We start from the raw sequence: 27,880 nt of genomic DNA on the forward strand, positions 1-27,880 counted from the left end.
AACCATTCTAATAATGATAGTTCTAGTCAGTACATTTAATTAGCAGGGATATTTTAGAAAAGATAATACCTATTTAAAACAAATAACTAATTCAACTTATTTCTTTAATCTCTTCAAATTAGTCAACTGGCTCTTATAATTAGGACCGGAGGTAGTACTAATTTATTCTACTTATGTACTCATCCTATTTTGGATATCCTTGCGAGTCGATTTCCGAAAATATATGTTTTTATTCTACACATACATTTTTTAAAATTAGCCGATATAAATAGCATTTGAAGAAAATACGTTTCGAATGCACTTGCTGCTTAATATAAATGAAAAATTAATTATCCTCGTGCTTCAATCTGTTTCAGTTGTTTTAGTTACAGGATTAAAAACGTTTAATAATATCGGCAAAAGCATAACATGCAAACCGTGCGTTGCTAGTTATTATACTACCTCGGGTCCTAAATATAAAAGTTAATTGATTAATTTGAGTATATTAAAAAAATAAGTTAAGTTAGTTATTTGTAATAAATATGTGTTGTCTTTCCTAAAATATCCTGCTAGTCAAGTTTATTAGTTAAAAGTTAAAACTCAAAAAGACTATATTGGGAAAAAAATGAATAAATATGGAAGACAAAGTGAATTATGATCTTATATTTATGATTGAAATAAAAGTCAAACAAGGTCTTATGTTAAGGACCGGAGGTAATATTATACTACTTTCGGTCATAATTATAAGAGTTAGTTGACTAATTTAAATAAATTAAGGAAAGAAGTTAAGTTAGTTATTTGTAATAAATAGGCGTTGCCTTTCTTAAAATATCCTTACTAATAAGGTGTATTGGCTAGAACTACTATTGTTAGAAGGACTATCTTGAAAAAATGCATAAGTATTAGAGATAAAATAGATCTAGAGTCTTATATTTAGAATCAAAATAAAAGTCAAATAATATCTTATATTAAGGATCGGAGGTAGTACCATATAAAATAACGCGGGGGTGAGTTTTTTGACTTATGTGTGTCACTTTCTGGTCCTTAATATAAGAGCTAATTGATTAATTTAAGAAGATTAATAAAATTACTTAAATTAGTTAGTTATAATAAATATGTGTTTTTTTAAATATATTTGCTAATCAAGTATACTAACTAGAACTATCATTATTATAAGGACTGTCTTAAAAATAAATAAATATAAAAAACAAAATGGATTGAAATCTTATATCTAAAATCAAAATAAAAATTAAACAAACTCTCATATTAAGGATCAAAAGTAATCATAGGACTGCCGTACGCTTTTGGCTACATAACACGATGAGTAAGCGTCTGTTTATATATAAATCATGATTTAAAAAAAAAATTTGAGGCACAGAATAAAACTGTGCAGAACGCCGATGGTACCCATTCATAAATCACAAGCAACAATTGCGTTAATGATCTAAAATATAAATATCCCTTTATGTCTTTAAATTCAAATCGTTAGTGAGGGGAAAAATAGTTATATTACCCCATGTTTTTAATATAAGAACTTATTTAATTTTTATTTTGATTCTAAATATAAGATCAATATACTTTTTTTTTTAAGATAGTCTTTACAATAATAATAACTCTAATCAATACATTTAATTAGCAAAAATATTTTAAGCAAGATATTATTTATTTATTATAAATAACTATTTTAACTAATTTTTTTAATCTATTTAAATTAGTCAATTAGTTATTATGTTAAGAAATGAAGGTAGTACCTTAACAACTTTAAATCACAGAGGAAGGGGTTCTAATTGCCTGTTAACATTTAGGAAAACTATTAAAGCCAGTGAACTGAAAACTTTCTTATCTTACATGTACGTAATTTGGAAATCTTAAAAAAATACCGTAAGTCACGCGGCTGGTAAACAGAGTTATTTATTGTAAATTTTATATTACTTCCGATTCTTAATATAAAAACTCGTTTGATTTTTATTTCAATTATAAATATAAAACTCTAATTTACTCTGTCTTTTATATTTATCTATCTTTTTCAATGCAGTCCTTGTAATAATAGTAATCAGTATATTTGACTAGCAAAAATATTTTAAAAAAAACAACACATATTTATTACAAATAACTAGCTTAACTAATTTCATTAATCCATTCAAATTAGTTAACTAACTCTTATATTAAGAATCAAATATGGTACTACCTCCGATTCTTAATATAAGACCTTATTTGATTTTTATTTTGATCCTAAATATAAGACCTCAATCCACTTTGTTTCTCATATTTATGCATTTTTTTCTAAAGTGATCTTTTCAACAATAATAGTCCTGGATAACAAACTTGATTAGCAAGGATATTCTAGGAAAAACAACACCTATTCATTACAAATAATTAACTTGGTTAAGTTCTTTAATCTCTCCAAACTAGTCAACTGTGTCTTATAACTAAGACCGGAAATAGTATTTAAATACTGACATTGAATTGGACAGCAGCATTTCTCATATTGTGTAAATAAGAAATATTGCTTATGATTAATAAACAGTCTAATATAGTTTTTTTATACAAGATATAAAATATGAAATTTACATTAAGCTCACTCTGCTTACTATTTATGGCGGCAGCTCTTTTTCTAGGCGTTTACACATGGCATGGAAAACGTGCCGTTATTTATGGGCCATGTTACATTATCAGAGCTTGATACTCCTCTTGTTCTATTTACACAGAAAGAGAATTTTTATTTTATTTTATTTATAAAGTATTGAAACTTTTTTATATGAATGTATAATTTTTTCTTTGTTTATTACTGTGTTGACCTTGTTTATATGATGTATAATATATATTAAATATGGATAAAGTTGAAAAGTTATTAAATTTTAAATAAAAATTAATAAAGTTTAAATTTTTTTTATCTATATGAAATATGTTGAAAATGATTTATAAATAGGATAAAAGGAGTATGATATGTTAATTATTAATGATATTTTTTCTGACCAGCAATTATTGGGGGATTGATGCTAATAATAAATATTCTGGCCATGAATATAGGTGTTGATATCTTTTCCTTTTTGACCTTGGATGTGGACACGCGATATAGACATCAAAGCTTGCCGTGGTCTGCAGGTAAACGGTGGAGTCTGATTAATGCAAAATTTGAATGGTTTTTATTTCTTCTTCTTCTTTTTTCCCACATAAAGAAGTAGATCAGATAGTGTTATTCCCGGCCAGCCCACACCATTTGGGCCTAACAATTTGATCCATGTTCTTTTCGACATGTCAATCTCATCCGTGTTAAAATGTTAAGGGCTTAAGGCCATAACCCATGAAACTTGAAACTTGCGGGGGCTCGCCTGAGGTGGTGACCCGAAGGAAATCACAGTCCCAAACCTCAAAAAAATTGGGCATCAAATTCATTCCCACTTTCAAACAAAGTAACATTATAAATAATTTTTACAAGATTATCTATACATAATACAAAAATTTTAATAAAACAAAAAATAAAAAGAGACCAAGCTACGCGCCAGCGCCCCTCGCGAGTGCTCTCCGTCATGCAAATACAATCACCACAACGAATCTTATCTCTATCATCCAGCTTGGCGCTAACCTCCCGCTCGAAGTCCCCGCCGCGAAGTTTCGGATGGATATGGGAGTAACGAGAATTGCAGTTCGTATGAAGATTCAGATGCGGTTAGAGAAACAAGCGATGGTGGGTTTTCAGTCGGCGTATATGGAATTAAGATGGATTAGAAGAAGAAGCACTCAAATCTCACAAACGGATGGAAAGCTGCTAAGCCCAGCAATTAGGCCGCCTTTTCCTATTTACATTTCCACGGACCCAAAACACATTGATCTTCACCAGCTGCAACAGCTTTATGCCAATTGCAACCACTCGTGCCATAGGTTCCCCAATTACGTGGACTCCCATGGCCGCGTCGAACCCGTCGATATCCATAAGCTCGGCGTTGCTCTGTCTCACAGCGCTGTGCTTGTCTCCGTATTCTGCAAACCTCACCATATTGTTGATGATGACGGGGATAGCGATTCCACTTCCTCCACGGATTCGTCGAAGACGATTATGGGTATGGCAGATTTCTTGCAGAGCGTGACGCCGGTTTCTCCCTTCGACGGTCAGTTGGTGGGCTTTGGCCGTGCCATTTCTGATTGCGGCCTTACCGCTTCAATCTACGATGTGATGGTAACAATTCCCGACTTTCCATTGATAAGACATGGTGACGGCGAAATAAATTGATATCGCAATACAACCTTTTTTTTCCCTAGTACTAGAATAACACGTAACATCGAAGAAACTACATTTTATGCCTCTCAATCGATTATTTGTTTGGCGATTCAACCATTTTAGCCAACGTGGTTGCATGAACATGCTTCAGTACTTTGCAGGTCATTCCTTCCCTCTGGAGACTGGGAATTGGCCGAGTGATAGTTAAAAAAATTGTAAGGTATTGTTGCTCTCTTTTTGTTAATGTTAATCTGAATAGTTCATGAGATTGAGTTGCTTCACAAATTGGGCACTCTCAATTATCGCTGCATAGTTGACTGCTTGTTGACATGCTTCAAGTCTTCAACCATAGTACCCTGAGTTTGTTGTGGGGCAGTGATTGTTGGTGTTCAATTATTACTGGGATCACCAAAATATAAGCTCCATATCTTGATTTCATCAATCATCAAATTACCATATTTTGAGTTATTTGATTTGAATATGTATTTGGTTCTTCGAAAAATGAAAACAAGGTGATGTTTTGACTTAACCCAGCAAGTTTTTGTTGTCTCTTGGCTCTTTTCCTTCTCTCCCTCTCTTTACTCTAACGATCAAACACATAAATAATCTCAAGGAATCTCAATATCATCACTTCCTCTTTGTAGGATGCTCACAAATAGAGACATTTATGACATCGCAGCTCTTTGTACAGAGAATGAGAGGTATTTAATTGATTCTTCTGGAGCTCCTTGTCCCATCCTCTTATGGACTGCAATTTATAAGCACATTCATTGTCAGGTTATTCTTTAAGGCATGTGGATTTGGAGGTGACATTTTGGGCTCTACTACCATGATGTACACGAAGGCTACATCATCAACGACCCAGCAAGGTGTGAATATGAAGTAAGACGCATAGGCCGAAAGCTATTGTTGGTTCCACCTCTTAAAGGACCCTTCAAATCCTCGAGGGCAATCATGTAATGAGTGAATCCTCGTCGCATAAAACAGAAATGAAACTGCAGAAAGCAAAGACAAGATCGGTACCGCTCCATAAAACAATTTTTCAATAATTAGCATCTCTATTTTTGTTTCTTCTTGACAGGTGTAAATTAGAAGTCATATTTGACGTGAGAACTGGGAATGAGCAATCGCAGGAAGAAGAAGCCCTATGGTTCAATGTAAATGTGTTATAAATTGTTTTGTACAGATTCTTGTAAGTTCTTTTACATGTGACTGATTTAATATCCCCATTCAAAATAGTAACAGATTCCTGCTTGTTTGTGATTCATTTAGCAGGCGGGATTTAACGCTAATGTTTGGTGAGGATTTTGATTTTCCGAGCAGCAAAGGAAAGTAGGCTTTGGAACAATGCAAAGCATATTCTTTTTCTTTTTCCTGTTCAGACCTCGTTGAAGGAAGAATTTTTTGAGACAAAGATCTCTTTGTTATCGTGTTTTTCTTCCATGAGCCTTCTATGGGGAAAGTCTGGGTTGAGGCAAGCCTCGTATCTGCTCATGGGCTCGGGTATCCACCCTCGCTTTGGAAGCGTCAATGGTTTGCTGTTGGATGGATTGATCCTAACTGCAAATATTGTACCAAGGTTGATGCCTCTGGGAGTGAAAATCCTGTTTGGAAAACCAAGTTTGCCATTCTGGTTGATGACTCTGAGTCAGAGATCAACATCCAAGATCTAGTGTTGAATGTGGAAGTTCGTAGTATAGATCCTATATTCCTCACGGAAAAGGTACATGGCTCTGCATCTGTTATCATCAAAGAGTTTCTAGCGAAGAAGGTTCCAAATTCAGAGGTTTCTTTAAGCACGGGAAATGAGGAACTTCGGAGCTACCAATTACGAAAGAAGGATTCCGACAAACCAGCAGGCTTCATTGATATTTCAGTTCGTATTTTGGAGGAAAAGAAAGGGCAAAATTCGAACCTAGGTATGAATTGGAGCGGCTACTTCCTGGCTATGCCTCATTTTTTTAACAGGAAATTTGCCTTTTGTCGTTTGCAAAGATGCATGCCTCTGTCACGTGATCTTTGATTTTTTATTTCCCATTTCAAGTGAAATTTTTTTAAAAAACTATAATCTCCTGTTCTTAATATAAGAGTTTTTTTTATTTCTATTTTGACATTAAATATAAGATCCTAATCAACTTTGTCTTTAAATTTATTCATTTTTTTAAAGTAGTTTTTATAGTAATAATAGTTCTGGCTAATACACTTTTTAGTAAGGATATTTTAAAAAATATCTATTTATTACAAATAGTTAATATAATTAATTTTTTTAATCTATTTAAATTAGTTAACTAATTTTTATATTAAAAACAGGAGGTAGTATAAAGATAAGATTCAAGATTGAGGCGTGTGATTGTTGGTTAGCAAAAGTAATGGTTTTATGTTTTAATTTTAACTCTACTCCTCTTCCTTTCACCTCCTACGCATTTTGTGTTTGTTGCGAAGGAAAGAAGAGAGGAAACTTGACTACAGAAAATGGATTAGGGGAGGAGTATTCTTCCCCCCACCGCCAAAAGAAGGAAGCACGGACAAACATTCCCGGCTCCTATCCGAGGCAACTCCCTACCAACGACTCGGACACTGATCCGGATGAGGGCAGACCTAGTTACGAACGACGGAGAACTCCTCCTCCACCGCCCCCACCTTCAAATGCCGGTTATATTCCCACTTTTCTACCCAAAAATGATTCCTTGCCACCACCATCATCTGGGCCAAACCCTCCTGAGAATGTACCTCCGGGGTTGGCGATGGGAGCTCTCATATTTGGGGATGACTTCATGTCTGGATTTGATGTTCCTTCTGGCCTTGCTTGTACCATGCCCACTGATCCTCCTTCCTGAACAAGTGCCAGGCTGCTTGCTTCTGTTGTAAATGTTACTTGTTCTTTCTTAAAACATTAATTAATACTACCTCGGTTCTTAATATAAGGTTCTATTTGATTTTTTATTTTGGTCCTAAATATAAAACCCTAATCCACTTTGTCTCTTATATTTATTTATTTTTTTTCAAAGTAGTCCTTCTAACAATGATAGTTTTAGTCAATACACTTAATTAGCAAGGATATTTTAGGAAAGACAACACATATTTAGAATAAATAACTAATTCAATTTATTTCTTTAATCTCTTCAACTTAGTCAATTGACTCTTATAATTAGGACCGGAGATAGTACTAGTTTATTAGTCCTGCAGAAAAAATCATTCGGCTCAATCTGGTATTCCAAATGACGTCTTTAATCAGTGAAAACGCAAACAAGGCAATCAACCTGAAGCCACCGAAATGTATAGGCGGCCCACCGTTTTTCCCAATTTATACAACTAAGGAATACCGCGCGGTAAGGATTTTAAATCTCCAGGAATAATGACTATTGTATATGATTATTGACCTTTATTAGTATTAAAAGTCAACGATTGATGCTACGTACCTTGTGATTTTTTTTTTGACCAGTCTAAATTGATAAGGTTTACCAACTAAAATTAGACGGTCGATAAGGATTACCAACTATAATTAAACGGTTGTTGGCCCAAACAAAAAAATTGAGTAAAAATAAATTAAATTTGAAGGTCTGATCCTAAGGCAAAATCTAAGGAGAAAACTTAAATCCAGTTCATTACGTCCAGTCTAACCAGTTCACCAATCAACATGCGCCACCTGGATTAATTGAACACCTCACCATTTCACACCGTCTCCCTCCGTTAACCAGCCGCAAGTTCCTAAATCTACAATTCTATCTGCTATTATGGAATTAATTACAGTGCTCAGCGGCTATCAATTGATTCCCCATTCACGGGTCACGACAAAACAAATCAAAGTGGTGCTTCACTCCTCTTTTGATTAAAAGACTGTGCTTTATTTCTCTCTATCGACAAATTGAGAGGGGATGGCTGGTACAAGAGAAGTTTGCTCTTGGAATTATACTGATATGAAATTTTTATGCATGAAGGCAGTTCTTTGATTTTTCAAAACCATGGGTACCTAAACATCTTTGGACTAGAAACAAGGTCTTCAACTCTTTCAACGATTGATTTCAAGATTAAAGAAAGATGATGACAAAGCAAGAGCGAGGGAAGAACCTAGAAAGAGCAACTTGAGCAAGATTTGACGGCATCACGGCAATCACAATTCTAAAACCAAGTACCTGCTCAGAATCTCAGGTCATTGATACCCAATACCTACAAATCATGATCACCACTCCTCTTCACCGATCATGAATCCACAACATAGATTGTTGCAGTCCTCTGTTCATGAAGTTTCCTCGACTGACAATCCACTTTGCTGAGTGCACTGCCACTGCCCTCTCTTCACCGCCGCTGCAACTGCTTGCCCACTATCGCCATTTCTCATCGGCTGCAGTCATTTCTTCATGATCACTGCCCGTAAACGGAGATAGGGAGGAGAGATCCATAGTAGCAAACAGTACTGTAGATTTAGGAAATGATTGTATCTTCAGGAATCTCCTGCCTTCTCTGAGGCTCAAGTTTCACAAGATCTTGGTAATGCTATCTCATATCTCTTTCCCCTGATGTAATATGTTTTGATTTGTTAATTTTTGAAGCTCAAGCTTACCTTGTTATTCCAAAAAAAAGAGAGGAAGGAGATGATTAATTTAACGTTGCGACTCGTTAACGGAGGAGAAGATGCTGTGAAATATTGATGTGTTTAGTGAATCCAGGTGGCACATGCTAATTGGAGAACTGGTTGGACTGGACCTAATGAACTGGATATAAGTTTTCTCCAAAATCTAATCCATACAGTTCATACTAGCGACCCATGCGATTCACGGGGACGATTCGGGTATGTTTGGATTGGCGTTGGGCAAAACTGACTTCTAGCTCAACTGACTTTTGTAACTGAAGTTAGAGTAAAAGTCAGTTAGAGTATGTTTGGATAGGTGCTTTTGAAAAGTCAGTTGAAAAAGCTGGAAGTTGTTTGGATGATGAATGAAAAAGTTAGTTTAGTTGTAAAATGACTAAAAAGGGCATGAACTTTATTAAATAGTAGTTTTTTGATTTTTTATGTTTTTAATGTGATAATAGGTTAAAAAAACATATAAAATTATTATGATAAAATATAAATAGTTTAATTGTGAAATTATGAAATAAAAATATTTGTGCTGAAAAAAATAAAAAAACACATTGGAAATAATTAATTAAATATACATAATGGACAAACATGAATATAAATTAAAATTCATTTAGTCTGTAATTAAAGTAAATGAAATAACATAACTAATTAGATAGTAAACTTTGCACAATTTGGTCTCTAATTGAGTCACGAACACGATTCATTTGTGCAGCAGATGTTAAACTTGACGAGGATGCCTCACCACTTGCATGATTATTTTCTTCATCTATTACACTTCCATGTTCAGCTTCTATAAAGCGATCATCAGTTGGAGAATTTTGCCTGATAAAATTATGGACAGCCATTGTTGCACAAACTATGCCGACCTGTGTTTGAAACTTGAATCTGGGCATATTGCTTAAGATTGCAAACCTATTCTTCCACACCCCAAAAGTTCTTTCAATAGTGGATCTCAAACTAGAATGATAATAATTGAAGGCCTCATTCTGATTTGTAAATCTTGGGTGACGATTAAAGTCTGGAAGGTGATAGCGCTCACGTCTGTACGGGCCAAGGTATCCCACTTGTGATGGATAACCAGCATCAACTAAATAATATTTTCCTAAAAAATCATGACGAACTTATATTGAGGTGAAAATGATACAAATGAAGCTGAATTTAAAAATATTTAATTTGAAATCAAAGAAATATACCTTCAGGTGGATGAGGAAAATTCAGGGATGGAGTTGAGATAGCAGAATGAAAGACACGAGCATCATGTGCACTACCTTCCCAGCCCGCCAACACAAACGTGAAACACATATTCCAATCACATACGGCCATGACATTTTGACTAGGAAATCCCTTCCTATTGATATATTTGTCTTGCCTAGCTTGACTAACCTTACATCTTATGTGGGTACCATCAATTGCTCCAATTGCATCTCTAAAAAATGGGAAGTATCGTGGATCATTTGTTATTTTTGGGTGACAATAGGAAAACGTAGGATCAGTTGGCCTGATATTTTCTCGAGATAAATTGAGGCAAGCAGCTAACACTCGATGAAAATGCCGACTGACAGTTTCTCCTGAATGCTGAAACCTTTCCTGAATCATCCTATTACATTGGCCATGCGCAATTATATTCAAGAACATGGCAACAGATTCATGGATACCTATGTACTTAGTATTTTGTAACCCATGTTCAACCAATTTAGAACATAACCGATAGAATGTCTCTGTTTCCATTCGAAACATTTCCTTAGACCGTCCTACATGCCCGTCTAAAAGTTCTTGAACCCACAAATAACCAGTTTGTTCACTAGTTCTACATGGTTGTTTGCACAGAAAAGGTGTCACATACTGACCCATTAACACACTTAGCTCTGATAATTGTGTTGTGTGTTCATGTATAGCGGGAAGTAATTGAGACCATTCATCTCCCTCATCATCCTCCCAACCCTCGTCCCAACCCTCCGTTGAATCAGACATAATAGATGTGTGTTACCTGTGAATAGATAAATACTAAATATAAGTAAAATTTTCACAAAAAAGAACAGAAAAGATAATACACAAATCGTCATTAAACTTTAACATAATAATTAAACATAGTAATGAAACACACATTAAACTTGGTCATTAAACATAGTCACGAAACACAAAACATTAAACCTAGTAATTAGATACATCGTCATAACACATAGCACATAATAATACACTAAGGTAGAAAAACAGAAGTCATAACAAGTCTGCTGGCACAACTCAAGGATTCTTTGGTGCAGCATATGGCGGTGGATTTGCAGCATTGTGCTTCAACCAAGCCACTAATACCTCCCGATTTTCTCTCAGACCAGCATATATGTCCCTGAAAGTCTTGTTTGCCAGCAGATTACAACACATGACACAAAGATGAGTGTCACTAACAATTTCCTTCATACTCAGCAGATCAGAGGTAAGCTCGGTAGTGTTATCACTGTTGACCAATTTGTTTACTGCTGCTGCTGTACTAATTGAAGCCTTCTCAATTGAGCTTACTGAATCTGCTATTCTTCTTGTCGCTGGCATTTTTTGTTTCTTGTACTTATCCAACCCTCCACCTCTCTTCCTCTTCCCTTGGCTCCCTGAACCAATACGTATACTGGGTGTAGTGTTTGATGTGTTTGCAGTTAAATTGATGCCGTCCAAATCGTCCGAAACTCCTGCAGGGCGTTCAGTGTCAACACCTAAAAGGCCATCTTCACTGTCCCCTGAACCTTCTTCCCAATCCATGGTTGGTCGGTAATCATTTGACTGATCAGTCCTATGTGGCTCAGGCTGTGGCGCAGGCTGTGGCTCAGGCTGGGTTGAAGAAGGTGACCACATATCTTGTCCTGATGCCATAGTGCCCCTGAATAGAGTTTCTAATTCAGTCCGAAATTTTAACCCATGCTGCCTAAACTTTTCGTATGCTGGATTTTCCTGCAAAGCCAAAAGTAAACAAAGGTTAAATTATTTTCAGAAGTCACTAACTGCTTAAAAATTAACAGGAGTTAGTTCATACCAGCTTCTTTCTCTCCCACCACTCATCAGATGCCACCACTGTGTTCCTTTCAGGGTCCCACCCTATGCCGGTCTCCTTTCCAATTAGCTGCTCAAATAGCTTCCACTCTTTCCTCAAGTTATCCAATCTATTTTTCAGCTGTTTCTTCTCATATCCTCTCCCTGTCTTTTCATTGAATGTTTTATGAATGTTGTCCCAGCCTAGCTTTGTAAAAGAGGATCCTTGACGATGTTTGTTAAAAACTTGGTCCATGCATATTTTGAGAAAAACACCAGTAGTGCTTACATCCCAATACGCCTTGCCTTTATCGTTACTCATTGTTCTTGATGAAATTACATATGTATCAAATTCACAATAGATTTAGAATGAAGCAGTAACACACATGAATAAACCCACAATTAATAGTGTCTGCTTAAACTTTTTATTTAAAAACAATCAATCAATACATTTTTAAACTATTAATAGTGTTTGCTTAAACCACATCCCTCTTCAATTCTAAATGAATTCCCTAAATAATAACTCCCACGTATTCTTAGAAAGATTATCAGGCTGATTTATCAAATACTACCAGCAAATCTATCAGATACTACCAAGACAAAAAAAATCAGCAAATTTATCAAATACTACCAGGACACAAAAATCAGCAAATTATCAGACACTACCAGCAAATTTATCAGATACTATCAGGACACACAAATCAGCAAATTTATCAGATACTACCAGGACACAAAAATAAGCAAATTTATCAGATACTACCAAGACACAAAAATAAGCAAATTTACCAGATATTACCAGGACACATAAATTAGCAAATTTATCAGATACTACCAGGACACATAAATTAGCAAATTTATCAGATACTACCAGGACACAAAGATTAGCAAATTTATCAGATACTATGGAGACACAAAAATCAGCAAATTATCAGATACTATCAGCACACAAAAATCAGTAAATTAAACAGATAATACCAGAGAATTAAACCCACAAAGGCAGATGAGTTCGAAGAACAATGAAGCAAAACGGTTGATCTGAAGCTGCGACCTTACCTGCGACCTGAAGCTCCGGGTTTGAAACAGGGCCAAGCGGAAGAGATCACGCAGGGAGAAGCGCCGACGCAGGGGAAATCAAGTGAAGCAGAACGACGCACGGTCAATCGAGTCGAGCGGGGCGAGCTCGGTCGAACAAGGGGATGCTAGAAGGGGCGAGCTCGGTCGAACAAGGGGATGCTAGAAGGGGCGAGCTCGGCAGCCACGGTGAACCTCAACAGATCCGGTGAAGCAAACGCACTGAGGATGCTAGAAGGGGCGAGCTCGGTCGAACAACCTCAGGACCACCGGAGAAAATGCAGAGAGTGAAGGAAGGAGAAGCACCGGCGATAATCACGGATGGAGAAGCGCCGGCGAGAAGGAGGGAGGGAGAGCGGTCGGTCACGGACTCACGGTGAAGCAGGAGGGAGGGAGACCGTGGAGAAGCTCTACGAAGGGAGACCGTAGCGAATGGATTCGGGGGGAGGGAAAATGCAGGGAGGGTTTTACTGGTAGGTGGTATTTTTTATGGATCTAATAATGACCCTCAACGGTAAATTTCAGTCTCAGACGCTCCCAGAAGTCACTCTCCTCAGCGTTGCCAACGTCCACCGTTTGCTTCAGAAGTCAGTTGGATAAGATATTGCAGCCAAACAACCATTTTCCTTCATTTCAGTTGCAAACGCTGGTTTCACAATTTCCTAGGCACTTTCACCGTTTGAATCGGCAATCCAAACATAGCCGAAATCAGACTTTCCGGTTAGTTCGCTGCATATCACGATTCCCGTAATTGAGTTCTCAACTAACCAAACCGGCCATTGGATCCCAGGCGGAGAAAAAACATGTGGAAAAAAACTGAGCGATTGGATCATACAGCATCACAACTAAAATTCAGACTCCCTACCCCCACTATCGGTTCATAATCTAGACTGCAGATAATAAACATCCGTCGGGAATATCGGTCTCCAAGAGAGAAACTCCGAACCCATCAGAAATGGAAGCTCTTCTGTGCAGAAAATTGGGTGATCCTACTGTGGCAGCACAAGATGATTCTAGCCCAATATTTGTCTCCAAAAACCACCCTATCCCTGAGTTGGATTCTCCCACTTCTGTAAGGGTTAGAATCAAAGCCACCAGCTTGAATTTTGCAAATTATTTGCAGATACTGGGTAAATATCAAGAGAAGGCTGCTTTGCCATTCATCCCAGGTTCCGATTTTTCTGGCTTCGTTGACTCCGTTGGCCCCAAAGTTTCCAACCTCAGAGTCGGAGACCCTGTTTGTTCCTTCGTTCCTCTTGGCTCTTTTGCTGAATTCATCGTTGTAGACCAGAGCCAACTGTAAGATTCTGCCCAAATTTCCCTTTTGCTCTTTATTCCATTTTATTGTTAATTTTAGAACTCTTCTACGTCATGTGTTTAATGTTTGTTAATTGTTAAGGTTTCGCGTACCTGAAGGTTGTGATCTGGTTGCTGCCGGCGCCCTTCCAGTGGCTTTCGGTACTTCACACGTCGCACTCGTCCATAGAGCTGGATTGACCTCTGGTCAGGTATCTGACTATCTTCAACTTTAAAAATTCACAAGTTGAAGCATTTATTGAATATTAGTTGACCAGACTAATAATGATATCTCAGTGCGAGTTTTTATGTATCTTCTGATCCAGCATGTATATCCATGAGTCTCACAACTACCCTTAATTCGGTCCTCCTATGGTTTGTTTCAGTCAGTTTAATGCTATTACCTTTCTCAGCTTTGATTGTTGCATCATGTGTCCAACGGTGTATTTAAATAGATTATGGAACTGTAGGTATTGCTTGTTTTGGGTGCCGCAGGAGGTGTTGGCCTTGCAGCCGTACAAATTGGGAAAGCTTGCGGTGCCATTGTCATAGCTGTAGCTAGGTAGTGAATTGTTTTAGTTGCCGATAATGTAACAGTTGACAAGCATTTCTCCATCCATTAATAGCACATTTACTCGGTGTCTCTAGGAGTTTAGCATTCCTAACACAACCTGGTTACAGGGGAAGCGAAAAGGTGCAGCTCTTGAAATCACTTGGTACTGATCATGTGGTGGACTTGGCTTGTCAAAATGTCACTCAAAGTGTCAGAGAGTTTCTTAACGCTCGAAAGCTCAAAGGGGTCGATGTCCTGTATGACCCAGTTGGAGGCAAGCTTACTAAGGAGACTATGAAGCTTTTGAACTGGGGAGCTAACATTCTGATCATTGGGTTTGCAAGCGGAGAAATTCCTGTCATCCCTTCTAATATAGCTCTTGTAAAGGTACGTCAAGAACAAATTTTCGGACTGATTGTTGATTGGATGACTTTTTGCTTGTCACTTATCTGATCATGCTTTATGAAACACAAACGGATTGAATTCTAAAACAAGTTATGGAAGGAAGGATTTGAAATCAGCCGGAGATATTGCAGGGAAGCCCGCCTGATGCCTCACAAATTGCAGTTAAAATTGATCTAACCTTCTTTCGTTCATTTCTTTCCTTCTCTTCCAATGTGGTCCCTTTGCGTCACGATGTTATTCTGGCTCCTGCTGTTAAGTTTCTGTCTAAGGCTTTAAATTAGTTGGCATAAGAAAGGGATAAAGCAGCGTGTATCCAGTTTGGTGCATTTCCTATCTTATGCGATGTTATATGATTGTATCCGTTATTTAGTTGCACATGTTTAAAAGAAAGATGCGATGGCTTGGTATGATGAAAAGTGTGGGAAATATACTAAATCTCTTGTTTTCTTATAACACAATAATTTTGCAGATGATACTCCTTGCTGTCTGAGGTTACTTTTATATCTACTCATCTTGAGGGAAAATTACGATTTGTGAAGCAATGCTCTCTTTCTGTTTCACATTTAGCATGTAATTTGTTTGCTCGAGTCACATTCTCCTCGTCATATTCAGAAAACTTATTTTGTGGATCTAAGGCAGCATAACACCAACTGTCAAGCTTTTCAAATGAAAAGCCATTAACTCCTGCCACGGCGGTGGTGCCTCTGTTTTGTTACTGTGAAATGCTTATTGTTCGGATCCTTCATTTTTTTCGGCTGTGATGTCTTGGATTTATTTATATTTAATATTGTTGTAACAGAATTGGACAGTGCATGGTCTTTACTGGGGTAGCTATAAAATACATCGCCCGGCTGTTCTTGAAGACTCTGTTAGGGAGCTACTATCCTGGCTGGCAAGAGGCTTGATTTGTATCCACATTTCTCATTCTTACCGGCTCACAGAGGTCAGGATTTTTCTCTTTTGTGCACATTTGTTCTTTTAATTTGAGGTCTAGCCGTGGCTAAATGGTGTCGATCCCCCTAAATGTTGCAAGGCGTGCCATTAGATCTTCCTAGATTGTGTTAAGAAGCTTACTGGTACCGTTCGGAGGGCAATTATCTCTAGAAAGAAACTTGATTGCCCGATTTTTGTCAATTTAGTGAGTTGCTGCTCCTGAAACCCCTCACGAGTAAACATAAAGCGAGCTGGGAGAGGAGGGCAAACAAATGAATGATTTAATCTTATTGTTTCTTTTAATGTGAACCAAATATGATATTTACACGTAAATCTATGCTGGGTGTTAGTAATGGTTAGTTTGTTTCTGCAATCCCTTTGGATGTTTTTCAATATCTCTCTCTCTCTCTACACACACACTCACTGTCAGCTAAGAATTAAGATGTAATATACAAGAAACATCTATGCATATGGTTTTTGGGAATTAACGATCTGGCAAAGATCTTTCCTTGCAGGCCAACCTCGCCTTTGCTGCTATCAGAGATAGAAAAGCTATTGGGAAGGTGATGATTGTTTTTGATGAGAAACGTCCCATATCTAAGCTGTGAATCCGCTAAAGTTGAAGAATTTTGCCTCGTTTATGGTGCCTTTTGATGTCTGGATAACATTTTCCAATAAATGTATGGCACATGTACATTTAGCCAAACTATGGTGCTAATGAAAGATGGTCATCCCTCAGTTTTAGTCACTGTCTATTTATGCTTTCCTCCTAAAACTTAGTCTGCCCGGGCTACGGGGCCCTATCCAGTACAAATTGGGCTTGATCCATTCCTGGTTTGGCCTGATTTCAAATTGGGCCTGTTAGTCGGGCTGAAAGACTTTATAATTCCTAATTCCTAAAATTATGAAGTGGCGTAACCTATTTGTAGTTTCTATTTTGGTTTTACCATTATTATATGCATACCGGGTTCGGTCACACACATGGATAATGTTTTGTTTTGGGCGAGGTTTAGTCTAATATTGGATAAAAGGTGACGATGATATTATGTGACTTGACTGAAGTTGATTGTTAATTGAAGTGCGTATTTCTTTCACCAATGCATGCATCTGGTCTGAAAGTTTCTTTGAAATGTTGCGCGTCATAAATATATACGAAAACCATAAACATGAGACGGAAGCATGCAATGTCTTATACGCAGTGAGTGATTAGCAACCGCCAATGATGACCATCATATATATTGATCGGTTTCTTAAGGCGATGCTGTCCGATTTCATTGCGACACTGGTTTAAAAATTAAAGATATGGAGGCGAGTTATAAACAACGTGTATATACATATGTAATATTTTCGATTCTCAGTACAAGACCTAGTTAATTAATTTGAAAAAAAAATCAAGACATCCATTTAAATTAGTTATTTGTAATAAATATGTGTTGTCTTTTTTAAAATGTTCTTATTAATTATGTGTTTGAGTTACAAATTGATAGTAATTTTTTAACATGTACAATTATTGTAAAGATTAGTTAGGAAAAAAATAAATAAATATTAGAGATAAAATAGATTAGGGTTTTATTTTTTTGAATATATGGAGTTTTATATTTAAAATTAAATTAAAAGTTAAACTAACTCTTTTATTATATTAAGGACCGGAGGTAGTATAACCGAAGTCAAACTCGAAGCGACTACTTAATATGCATATAAGCCAGAAAGTGATATATAGTACTATATATATATGACAAGTACTATCGCGGTCTTAATATAAAACTTTGTTTGTAGTAACGAGTCTGAGAATCATCAACCAAATAACACCCTTCTACACTAGTCTCACTCTCTCCGCGGCAGAAGCAGATATATCCTTAATCCCTGAGCCGCAAAGGCTTTCGTCGTATCCTACTGCGCCCTTTCGCAACTCATATATATTTTTCATGGACGATGTACGACTCATATATATATGCCAGACACATTCTTAGTTGCTGATTCATTACTGATGGACATGATAATTAATTAACTGCAACTTGATTCTCTCTTTGCCATCCCTGAACAGCGAACATTCATCACATCCATACATCCATCCTGCTCTGGATATTTTAGTCCGTTTCAGCTAATATTGTTATTTAATTCCCACTTCTTTTGAGGGGACTTTCTATGTATACACAGTTGCACAGACTCAGAAACCCCACTTGAAGAAAATGGGAACTTGAGCTTTATCCAGAGCATATCCGGATTTCTCTTGTCAGTACCAATATCCTCCACTTATTTCAAGGACACATTTTGGAGTAATTCATATTTTATGTGACAGAATCATACACTGTTGGGTAAGAACCCATTATCAACGTCGGTGAAAATTGTGCAGGTGCAACTTCTCGAGGCGGTGTCTGCTGAAAGCCTTGGACGGCTTTTAGAAGAATATTATTTCTATGTTTATGATAACGCACCTTTTAGATAAAATAAATTACTTTTATGATGTTAATTACGTTTTTATGATATTACTCCTATCTAAACTCATTAGTCATCACTTATCAGAGAGCGTGTAATGCAAACATGAAGATTTTTTGTTTCAGTATGTATAAAATCAGAAATTTATCTCATTTTTAGACAAAGTCGATAATCGCGAAGTGGAGGGATCGGAGTGTCTATAAATACACACACACACACACACACACACACACATATATATATATATATGAGATCTGTGATCTGATTCCACCACAAGGGCCAGCTGCAACATCTGTCTGCTGATCAGGGTTATATTGAATATGCACTAAATTAATGCCATACCAATACCTACTCAGTAGAAATTATAAATTAGAGTCCAAAACGCATGCTTGTATGTGATCGTGTGTGGATGATGCCATACGTTGGTGATGATCGGCAATATATATATATATGTATGTATATATATATAAATTTGATCCAAATACACAGACAAATATATGAGCCTAATTAAGAAAAAGGTGTATAAATCAGCGCAAAAGGCAAAAGCGCCACATATATATAGCAGCTACCTGCGTACCTAGCTGGGTGCCACACCATAGCTTCCTGAGTTGCAAGTTACAATGCAAAATCTTAATCATCATCCATAGTCAGTGGATCGGATCTCCACCGGCTCATATCACCTTCTCGAGAACACTATTCTAATATAAATGATTATTCTTGTATACTTTCAACTGACTTTAATTTGGTTCATCTATAGTTTTAAAAATTATCAAACCTATCTATGCATGCAAGATAAATTTTCTTTCATTAGTTATTTTTCATCAATATAAATTACATAAATCTTTGAAAAATCATAAATATATCAATATAAAATATAAGTATAAAAGTTATAAAAAAATTACTCTATTTGTTTATAATATTAGCAGCGGAATAATTCATTTTTAATAAATATATAGAGATAATCCATTTAGTCAAATTTTAACAAACAGTATGAATGAGAAAACTAAAATCCATTGAGTTATAATTAATAAGCACATTAAAATTTATTTTTTTTAAAAAGAAACCGACAAGAATGTAATCAATCCTGGGCATATATTAGTGGCTAATACTACCTCCGGTCTTTAATATAAGAGTTAATTTAGATTAAAGATGTTTATTGAGTTAATTATTTGTAATAATTATGTGTTGTTTTTCCTAAAATATCCTTACTAATAATATATTAGCTAAAACTACTATTTGATTAAACATTTAATACATGCAACTACTACAATAACTACTTTAAAAAAATATATAAGTATGAAAGATAAAATAGATTGAAATCTTATATTTAGGATTATATTGAAAGTCAAACTGACTCTTATATTAAGTAGCGGAGGTAGTATATACTTACAATTTGCAAAGTAGTAGATGAGAATCATGGGACATGAGCACGACACAGGCCTTTCTTGTGGCTTTTAATTTGGGAGCTGCGAGTACTGAGGAAGACAAACAAGGAGGAGCTCCCTTCAGTCCAAGCACAGAGAAAGAGGGAAGCAAAATATCTGCTGCTTCATTCACACAATCACAGTATCAAAACGGTCCCGTTTTAATCCCTACTGAGTATGTGTATGAATGACTCAGCAGTTACTTCAGCAACCCTTAATTCTTCATCCATGGCTGGGCTGAAGGAAGCTCCTATTTTTCAACCCTCTCTCACCTCCTCATCACATACATGCTTTAACCTGTCAACATAGGCTCATCTGAAGTCAGAGAGATTATAAATTAAAACAGTTCTTCTAAATCAATTCATCCACAAGGCTCAAATACGATAATATTAAAGGCCTTTTTTTCTCTTGTATGAGAAGTTAATTAGTTGAGCATTAATTAACTTCGAAAGAGAGAAGTAGGAACGTTTGTATGGAAATAAGATTATAGAAGACGGATTTCTTGTCATCACAACAATCGAGGGGTTTTAACTATGAAAACAATGACTTGAAACTTGAGTCTCGATCAGACTGGTATGAACATGAATTGTTATAAGCTACTAGCAAATTAAATTAGCCTGATGAAGAGATTGTTCCAGAAGTAAGAAGCAGCTTGTCAAAAGTAAAACTGGAAGGGGTAAAAATAGAAGGAAAATTTGAAACAAGAAAGAGGAGGTCTACCTAGGGACGCCAAGAAGCAAGCGAAAAACTGGAGGCCGGGCCGTGTCAACAAAAACATATTGTAATGATCAGCTAGCTAGCTAACTGATGAAGTTAAGCATATTAATGCAAGTTTAGGGCTTCACAAAATATTTAACCTATGCTTTTCTTGAATAACCCTTTCATAAATGTTGGTGAGAAACAAATATGTGGAAAGCTTATAACACTCGGACAAATAAGCAAAGGAAACCCTACTTTTGCGAAACGCTGGACCCATGAATTAGAGGATCAAGAATGGTGAATTAATATTAACTACAACATCGGACATGCTTACCTTGGTGACCAAACCAATTAAGAATTCAGGGAAGAGAAGAAAAGACAGATCTCCCCATATTCTCAGGCTTAAGTAAGCCGGAGCAGCCCAGTTTATCAGAGCTTGGGAGACGAGAGAAGAGGATATAATGCTTGGAGGTTGAACATGTATGTCCGAAAGCAGAACCTCAAAAAGTCAATCAGCCAGCTGAAACCCTAAGTCTGGTATGCTTTTTATGAGAATCTCCGCCGGAGCCTACACAGGAGGAAAATGAGATATATAAAAGAAACGAAAACGTACTGTGATCTGTAAAGACCAAAAAGGACCCGCAGCTTAAGGATGTCCATTGGATTATTAGGGGGAGAGAATTTTTTTTTTTTTTTTCCATTTTGTTTTGAGATTCCCTTTCAGAGCTAAAAAACGAAAATTCAAAAGAGACACGATGATGATGATGATATTATGATAATGAGTCATTGTCGTCATGAGAGTCAGAGACAGGGAAATAAATACAGGTTGTAATCTGGTGACACAACCTTATGGGGCTAAGGAGAATCCGAACGACAGTAAATTCCATTATTTATACGAATATAGAAACTATATTCTGCAGAAAGCAGACGGGCAGAGATAGAAGCACAAATATTATACAAGTGTTAAATAAATTGGGGGGGGGGGGGGGGGACAAAACGAGCTAGGCTTTGTGGGAATGTGATGAGCATGGACTCAAATGATGTTTGGTTTCATCTAGAGAGAGAGAGAGAGCCGACACCTTCCCGTCATTTTCGAAGCCACTGTTCAAGCGTATGCAGCTGGGTCTTTAACTTGAAAAAAATCTAGTTTATATATACATACTACGACATCATCTGAAGTACAAAGATGTATTGTTAATGTTCGTACGGTAAGTCTCACAATGGCTAGTTTTCCACAATGAAGTTAGGCGACGGACGAGAAGAAAAACCGAATATGATTGAGGCTTTTATTTTGGCATAAACAATATCAGCAAATACAACATACGCATCATACATGCATGTGTATACGATTCACAACCAACATGAAATCATTGAATTTATATAATGAAAGTATATATTGCTGATCAGCATCGCGAGATTCAACAGGGGTCGCAATGAAAATACAGAGGGGGACCTGATGAGCACCAATGCTCATCTGATGAGCAATCTGGACGGTCCAAATTTAATATTATTAAATAGTTATTTTAAAATAAAAAAATTATATTTTTAAAGAATGATAGTTAAGAGATTATCTTTATTTTTTATCATATACCTATTAAAATAATTATTTTTAAAAAATAAAAATAAACCTGGACTGTCCAAATCAGATCTGAAGGGTCCAGATCTGATGAGCATTGGGTGCTCATCAAAACTGATGAGCACCCAATGTAAATCCTGATTAGACAAGGTTAATTAAGGGGAAATGGCGAAGGAAATTGACAATAGGTGAGGGCAGATATGATTATTTGCAATAATTGTAACTGAGAGACATCTATCTAACAGCTGAGTAAACCTTTTCGCTCATTTATTTTTTTGAAAACATTAGTCCTTCTTTATAATTTCATAAATTCACGGTTTTTTGATTAAAAATTAATTTTCTTTTATGATTATTTCCCAAATAAAAGTTCGTAGAATCTTTGATTATCAAATTATCTGTCACCCAAGATCAAGACTGAAAGTGGAGCGTGAGATTTTAAATTCATATAAATATTTTGAGTTATGACAAATTCTTTAATATGATAACTTTTTAATGATAGCTGGTCTTTAATTTGAATAGGAAATAACTGGAAGAGCCAGAATGCTGCTAAAAATAATAGAAGAGCGATAAGGAATTATAATAATTACTAGTTTTTTCGAATGGTCTTTCACATGATGTAGGAAAACTACAATAATTAAATAATCAAGAATTGAATCTTGGTCCTTTTTAGTTCTTCTTAACAGAAACTAAATTCTAACATTATATATAATACTCTTCTGTCAAGACACACACACACACGCACAGAATTAGGCCCGTTCACTTAGGCTTTTTTTTTTTTTAAAAAAAAAAGACAATCACTCATTTTTTCAAGAAGAAATATTTTGAAAATTTGTTTAAGCTTTTAAAAATAATCCAATTTTTTAAAAAAACAGTTTTTTTATTGTTTTGAGAAGGTATTTAAGTAGTTTTTTTTAATAATAATCTGTTAGGGAATATAAGCAAAAATATTATAAAAATAAGAAAATACACGAAGATATCATAAAAATGTAAAATAATTAGATATATGAAGAGAAATTCATGGAGACATCACGAAATCTGAAAATCATTAGACAAGAACCTTTTATAGTAATGACCAAACAAAAAACATATTCTCCTTTTTACAAAATCTATATAAAATAAATGACTTTTTTAAAATTATTTAAGAAGTATTTATTTATTTTAAGTCTAAACAAATGCACCCATCATCCTGTTAAAAAGCTGCGCAATCTGATGCGGGTGTTTGGCTGGGTGAGATAGGTGGATGGTCATGGAGATCGCCCGTAAATCTGCGCGCGTGCGTCTTTGATCCCAAATACATACCGAAGCGATATGTACCCATTGGCCATTACATGGATTGCTTTTTGATAGTCACATTTGCAATCATAACATATAATATGGTGGTGTGCTAGCCCATTGTGGTACCATTATATGATGAGCCCCCTTAACTGCAAGTCATACAAGAGCTGTGCAAAAAAAATGTGATGAACTACACGAGAGTAAAGTCTAATAGAAGAGATTAATCTCTCATAACATAACAAATCAAAGTTTCAATTTTTACTGAAAGATATGCTTATATTTAGTACTTGACGGTGCTGTCAAATCCTCAACCAGAAATCCTAGGATTTTGGTAAACAAAATGAGGAAAATGGGTAAGTTGGGTACAATGTGCGAATTAATGGAGACATTTATTCGTGTTTCTGAAAACAAAGTGGAGAATGACTTGTCCAATCAGGCATGATCCTTACATCAAGTGTGTTTTGTCCCCACCTATTATATTACGTTTACACCCATCTCTCGTGCCAATCTTGCCCCAGTGCTGCGTTTCATCTTCCCGGCGGGGTCGAGAGTCTGAAACCAAAGGATCGGGTAAAAGAGAAGGAAACATGAAAGGACAATTAAGGGATACTTAGGTCGAGGAATATATGTTATATATGAATACCAGTAGTGTGGAAATACTCGTTACATACTTTTGACAAATGAGGGGAGCTGGGAAGGAATTATAATGAACATGTGAATATGAAACAGAAGTCAACAGCGAGAAGCGAAGTGGCGTAATGGAGGAGGAGGATGATGATGATGAAGTATGCCTTTCGAGTTTCTATAATCCGAATCCACTCTCGGGATTGTGATTAGATTTGCGCTCTTCACTTTTGGGAATCCCTCGTCAACAACTAATGCACCGTTACATCAGGATCATTCAAATGCACCGATACACCGCCAACTAAAAAAAAGTTGATACTTCCTTCTGTTTCCTCTATTCGAATTTGGGCCACAATCTAATTCCCAAATCCAGGCCTTCTTTTCTTCACATTATTTCAATAATCCTCTCTGAAAACCCTAACACAGTCCGCAAGTTTCCCGACGAACAATCACTAACGTTTCAACGGCCAAATACCGGCAGATTTTTTTAGTTTTCTTTGTCGGTATTTAAGTTCCGTTCCAGTTACTTTTCTAAATACCTGCTTATTGGTACCCATAGGCATAATTGGTCTCAAACCAACTAAACCATTAATATAAACTAAATCATTCATCAACATTGATTTACCATTTATTAATATTGACGAACACCGTAAACATATTTCTCGAAATAAAGAGCAATGCCAGCCCTCGAAAATGCATCAAGCCAGCAACGAACTGGTCAGCATATTTGCACAATCCCCGTGAAAGCATATATATAAACAAAAATATGGCGAGGGAGAAAGGCTGGACTTAAATTTCGAAGGGATGTAATATTATGAACAAATTTGTGTTCATCATGATTTTTGGCAAATGTGGAAATATCAGGAGAGCGAATCCTTTCGTTTCAGTATCTGGCAGCAAAGCAAAAACCCCTTGCTCATCGTACCTTATGACAACAATCGAACATGTGCTTATGTACTAAATGTGAACCATATTTATGATGCTTTCCTTCAGTCTGATTTTTTGGGCAGCCATTGATGAGAAAACTTCTCAAATCATAGAACAAAGTAAGGGCATTTTGTAGGTAAAATGCGGGGTGAAATGATAATCCAACCTGAAAAACACTTAGAGAGCCTAAAACAGCTGGAAAATTAGACTTGTCGATCCATCTCCAAAGGTCCGTAGTTCAGCGGGTTTTACCAATGCTCTGCATAGCGGGCAAGTCCGTTCTCTCTCAAACCTGAAGAGTCAGTGCCGTTTTGTTCGTCAAGAAAGGAGAGATAACTATGATTACGAGTAAAATAGAATCCAATTTAGATTTAGATATATCTCATTCATTTATCTTCATCAGCATTGCTAAGCATTTGATGAATCAGTGGCAAGAATCAAAGTTCTATTTTCTAGGAGCCCCGGCCATTGAAAAGAATACAACACCAGCACAAACACCATCATGTTAAAAGATATCTGCGTGAAATTCTAAGCGTTCCATCATGTTTGCCTAACACGAATATCTTGCATGTGCCCCATATGGACATGGCTCTTTTCCAAAAGTGCCCATGCTTTGTGGTCCATAATCAACAAAAGTCAGTGCTTCCGTTCTACCCATGAGACTAATAAGAAAACCAAGTGAATGCACAGTGATATAGCATATGTTCTTTTCGCATGGAAGTTTCTACATGTAGGCTGTAGACAGATTGCCCTTTCCAGAAAATTCTAGTCCCTCTAACCATCCCCCGCTGGTTCGATTCGTTTTTTCTTTTTAAAAGACTCAATTTCCCCCAGAAGTACCAATAAAAACTCATTACGTAGTTATTATGATTATGAATATCATAAAGAAACGAGGGAGGGAGTTTAAGCCTGCCTCAAAAAAGGTGGCCAAAGTCGTTTTAAAATGGAACATAATCAACCAAGATTAACACATTCAATTTTATCTATGAATGAAGAAACACTTTTACCTAGTTGTTGTTACCCTAAACAATTATTAGCTATTGGCTTCAAAAGATGAGTTATTTGGTAAAAAAAACATGAGTTTATTACTTTTTAACATCTTGCACTTTTATTTTGGAAGATCTTGATGAAGAACAGAATCATGATGACCATTCTGATACGCATTCCTCACAGAAGATGTGTTTGCAACGCAACAAAACTGGAGCATGCATCTTCTCTTGGCATATAGCACATAGGTCGCCAGCAGCATTTACCTGCATTTATAATTCAGAATTTTAAATGACAACTGCAACAAAACCACTTTGATAAATGGAACAACCACCCTGCTGCCGCAGGTTACTTTATTAAACCATCAAAGTGCCGACTTCAAGAGCTATAGAGGAGACAATCCTATCCCATAAAAATAAATCCTGGCAACGACTGAGTATCATAGATAAGCCAGCAATAGAATCCTTGAAATTTCTAATTTTCTTCAGCCAAAGACATAACAAATTGGAAACTGGGCACATTGCCAATTTACAACAAAGCTTTACATCCCTTAGCTGGTAAAACGTAAGAGGACAGGATGGAAATTTGCTCCAATTTCACAGGACAAGCTCAAGATTCCAAAAAACACACCGTTACCCATATAACTAGAGAAATTTTCATAAAGTATGGCACATAGACATGCTCTATACTGTAAAAAGTTTATTTAATTTTGCTTCCAGTTCATTTTCTTCAAAAACAGAAATCTATTAATTGAAGTGATACCTGGCAGTATCAGCTGTAAATGCAAATATATAACCACATAAAAGGTCTCTCCATTGAGTTATACATTAATGAATCACAATCATCCCACCATCAACAGTGAAAATTCTTATTCATCGTCCTCATGACACATGGTTGAATATGAAGTTGTTCATTATGACACTTGATGCAATGCACGGGACAGATAGTAATTTAAAAGCTTTTAGATGAAGGTACTTACTTCTCTACCACGGGAATAAAAAAAGTTGTAGGGAACCCAATGAAATGTGTGGAAAAAGATTGAGAGAGAACAAAAAAAAAAAAACTTTGAACGAAACCTAAAAGAAATTATATTGTTCACAAATTACAAATATTGTGATTCCTCTGGTGTAATATTTTATTACTGGTATTGCAACACAATACTTAAACAAAGCAAAATGGCTTGAAACATTGAATTATTTAGTTCACCTACCTTAAAATGGTGGGACCAACCATTATCTAGTGGATCTGTAGTTGGAAAACCAAGCTTCAAGTAATTTTAATGCATTAAAGAAGTTAAAAAAAAAAAAAAAATCTTTTTTCTTTTTCGAAGACACGGGTATGCAAGAAATTCTCCATTTCTCTGACGGATGATTAGATAGAAGAAGCAAAACATTGTAGCAAGGAGGAGGGGGAGAGATGTAAATTACAATCGAAATGTAACACAGTTCCAGGGTTAATACGGTATACAGAAATGGCAAATTACCTGTTCCATTGTGGCATATATTCCATAATGAACTTCCTTTCTTGATATGCTTTTAAGGCAGAGAAGAAGCATTGAACCTATAAGCACATAGGAAGATAGAGAGAATGGAATTAAGTTAGCACCATACTGAAATATCTACACATATGGCACTACGAAGCCTGATCTGAGAATGAAATGTACCTTCTCAATAGCAGATGTTAGCTTGAAAGTTAAATACAATCCGTTGTCAGTGATGAAAAAAGACTCCCATAATCCTTGTTTAAGAAAAAACGGTACCAAACTGATGTAGGCAACAAGGCACGATACAACAGCAATGATATTCGACCAGAGTAACATTGGCCCTTAATAAATAATTTAGCAGCTTTCAGTTAGTTGCAGAGGCAAAATATAGTTAAAAAA

The 27,880-nt window shown here is 36.1% G+C and overlaps 6 protein-coding genes across 9 annotated transcripts; 3 read left to right on the top strand and 3 right to left on the bottom strand.

Annotated features, from left to right (window-relative positions):
- The first annotated feature begins 3,523 nt into the window (after positions 1-3,523).
- Positions 3,524-5,069, top strand: LOC114751457 (uncharacterized). 3 transcript variants are annotated; one of them, XR_003740749.1, is made up of 4 exons: positions 3,524-4,156; positions 4,350-4,418; positions 4,843-4,899; positions 4,976-5,057. XR_003740749.1 is itself a non-coding variant. In XM_028940132.1 (4 exons), exons 1-3 carry the CDS (start codon positions 3,599-3,601, stop codon positions 4,855-4,857), a joined length of 627 nt encoding a protein of 208 aa, XP_028795965.1. In that variant the 5' UTR covers positions 3,531-3,598; the 3' UTR covers positions 4,858-4,899; positions 4,976-5,069. The 3 variants fall into 3 exon arrangements, 2 of the variants coding, with proteins under 2 accessions (XP_028795966.1, XP_028795965.1); XM_028940132.1 differs by having other exon boundaries at positions 3,531-4,156; positions 4,360-4,413; positions 4,976-5,069; XM_028940133.1 differs by lacking the exon at positions 4,976-5,057 and having other exon boundaries at positions 4,350-4,413.
- Positions 5,070-5,074: 5 nt separating this feature from the next.
- On the top strand, positions 5,075-7,104 carry LOC114751456 (histone-lysine N-methyltransferase, H3 lysine-36 specific-like). Of its 2 annotated transcripts, none has more exons than XM_028940131.1 (3): positions 5,075-5,355; positions 5,471-6,117; positions 6,641-7,104. In XM_028940131.1, the coding sequence occupies exons 2-3, from the start codon at positions 5,652-5,654 to the stop codon at positions 7,033-7,035; spliced, it is 861 nt and encodes a 286-aa protein (XP_028795964.1). In that variant the 5' UTR covers positions 5,075-5,355; positions 5,471-5,651; the 3' UTR covers positions 7,036-7,104. The 2 variants fall into 2 exon arrangements, with proteins under 2 accessions (XP_028795964.1, XP_028795963.1); XM_028940130.1 differs by having other exon boundaries at positions 5,474-6,117.
- A 2,317-nt stretch (positions 7,105-9,421) lies between these two features.
- LOC114751453 (uncharacterized) lies at positions 9,422-10,748 on the bottom strand. Its single transcript, XM_028940127.1, has 2 exons — positions 9,971-10,748; positions 9,422-9,879 (listed from the first exon to the last, which is right to left on the bottom strand). Exons 1-2 carry the CDS (start codon positions 10,746-10,748, stop codon positions 9,422-9,424), a joined length of 1,236 nt encoding a protein of 411 aa, XP_028795960.1.
- A 270-nt stretch (positions 10,749-11,018) lies between these two features.
- LOC114751454 (uncharacterized) lies at positions 11,019-12,913 on the bottom strand. Its single transcript, XM_028940128.1, has 3 exons — positions 12,846-12,913; positions 11,797-12,118; positions 11,019-11,714 (listed from the first exon to the last, which is right to left on the bottom strand). Exons 2-3 carry the CDS (start codon positions 12,112-12,114, stop codon positions 11,019-11,021), a joined length of 1,014 nt encoding a protein of 337 aa, XP_028795961.1. The 5' UTR covers positions 12,115-12,118; positions 12,846-12,913.
- A 661-nt stretch (positions 12,914-13,574) lies between these two features.
- LOC114751459 (quinone oxidoreductase-like protein 2 homolog) lies at positions 13,575-16,805 on the top strand. Its single transcript, XM_028940134.1, has 6 exons — positions 13,575-14,162; positions 14,263-14,371; positions 14,630-14,721; positions 14,841-15,099; positions 15,917-16,060; positions 16,566-16,805. The coding sequence occupies exons 1-6, from the start codon at positions 13,819-13,821 to the stop codon at positions 16,656-16,658; spliced, it is 1,041 nt and encodes a 346-aa protein (XP_028795967.1). The 5' UTR covers positions 13,575-13,818; the 3' UTR covers positions 16,659-16,805.
- Positions 16,806-24,861: 8,056 nt separating this feature from the next.
- Positions 24,862-27,564, bottom strand: LOC114751455 (RING finger and transmembrane domain-containing protein 2-like). Its single transcript, XM_028940129.1, has 3 exons — positions 27,482-27,564; positions 26,161-26,264; positions 24,862-25,303 (listed from the first exon to the last, which is right to left on the bottom strand). Exons 1-3 carry the CDS (start codon positions 27,551-27,553, stop codon positions 25,198-25,200), a joined length of 282 nt encoding a protein of 93 aa, XP_028795962.1. The 5' UTR covers positions 27,554-27,564; the 3' UTR covers positions 24,862-25,197.
- Between the last annotated feature and the right edge of the window lie 316 nt (positions 27,565-27,880).

The sequence above is a fragment of the Neltuma alba genome, unplaced genomic scaffold, assembly GCF_004799145.2.
Source record: "Neltuma alba isolate B1F8T4 unplaced genomic scaffold, ASM479914v2 tig00006928_pilon, whole genome shotgun sequence".
NCBI lineage: Eukaryota > Viridiplantae > Streptophyta > Magnoliopsida > Fabales > Fabaceae > Neltuma > Neltuma alba.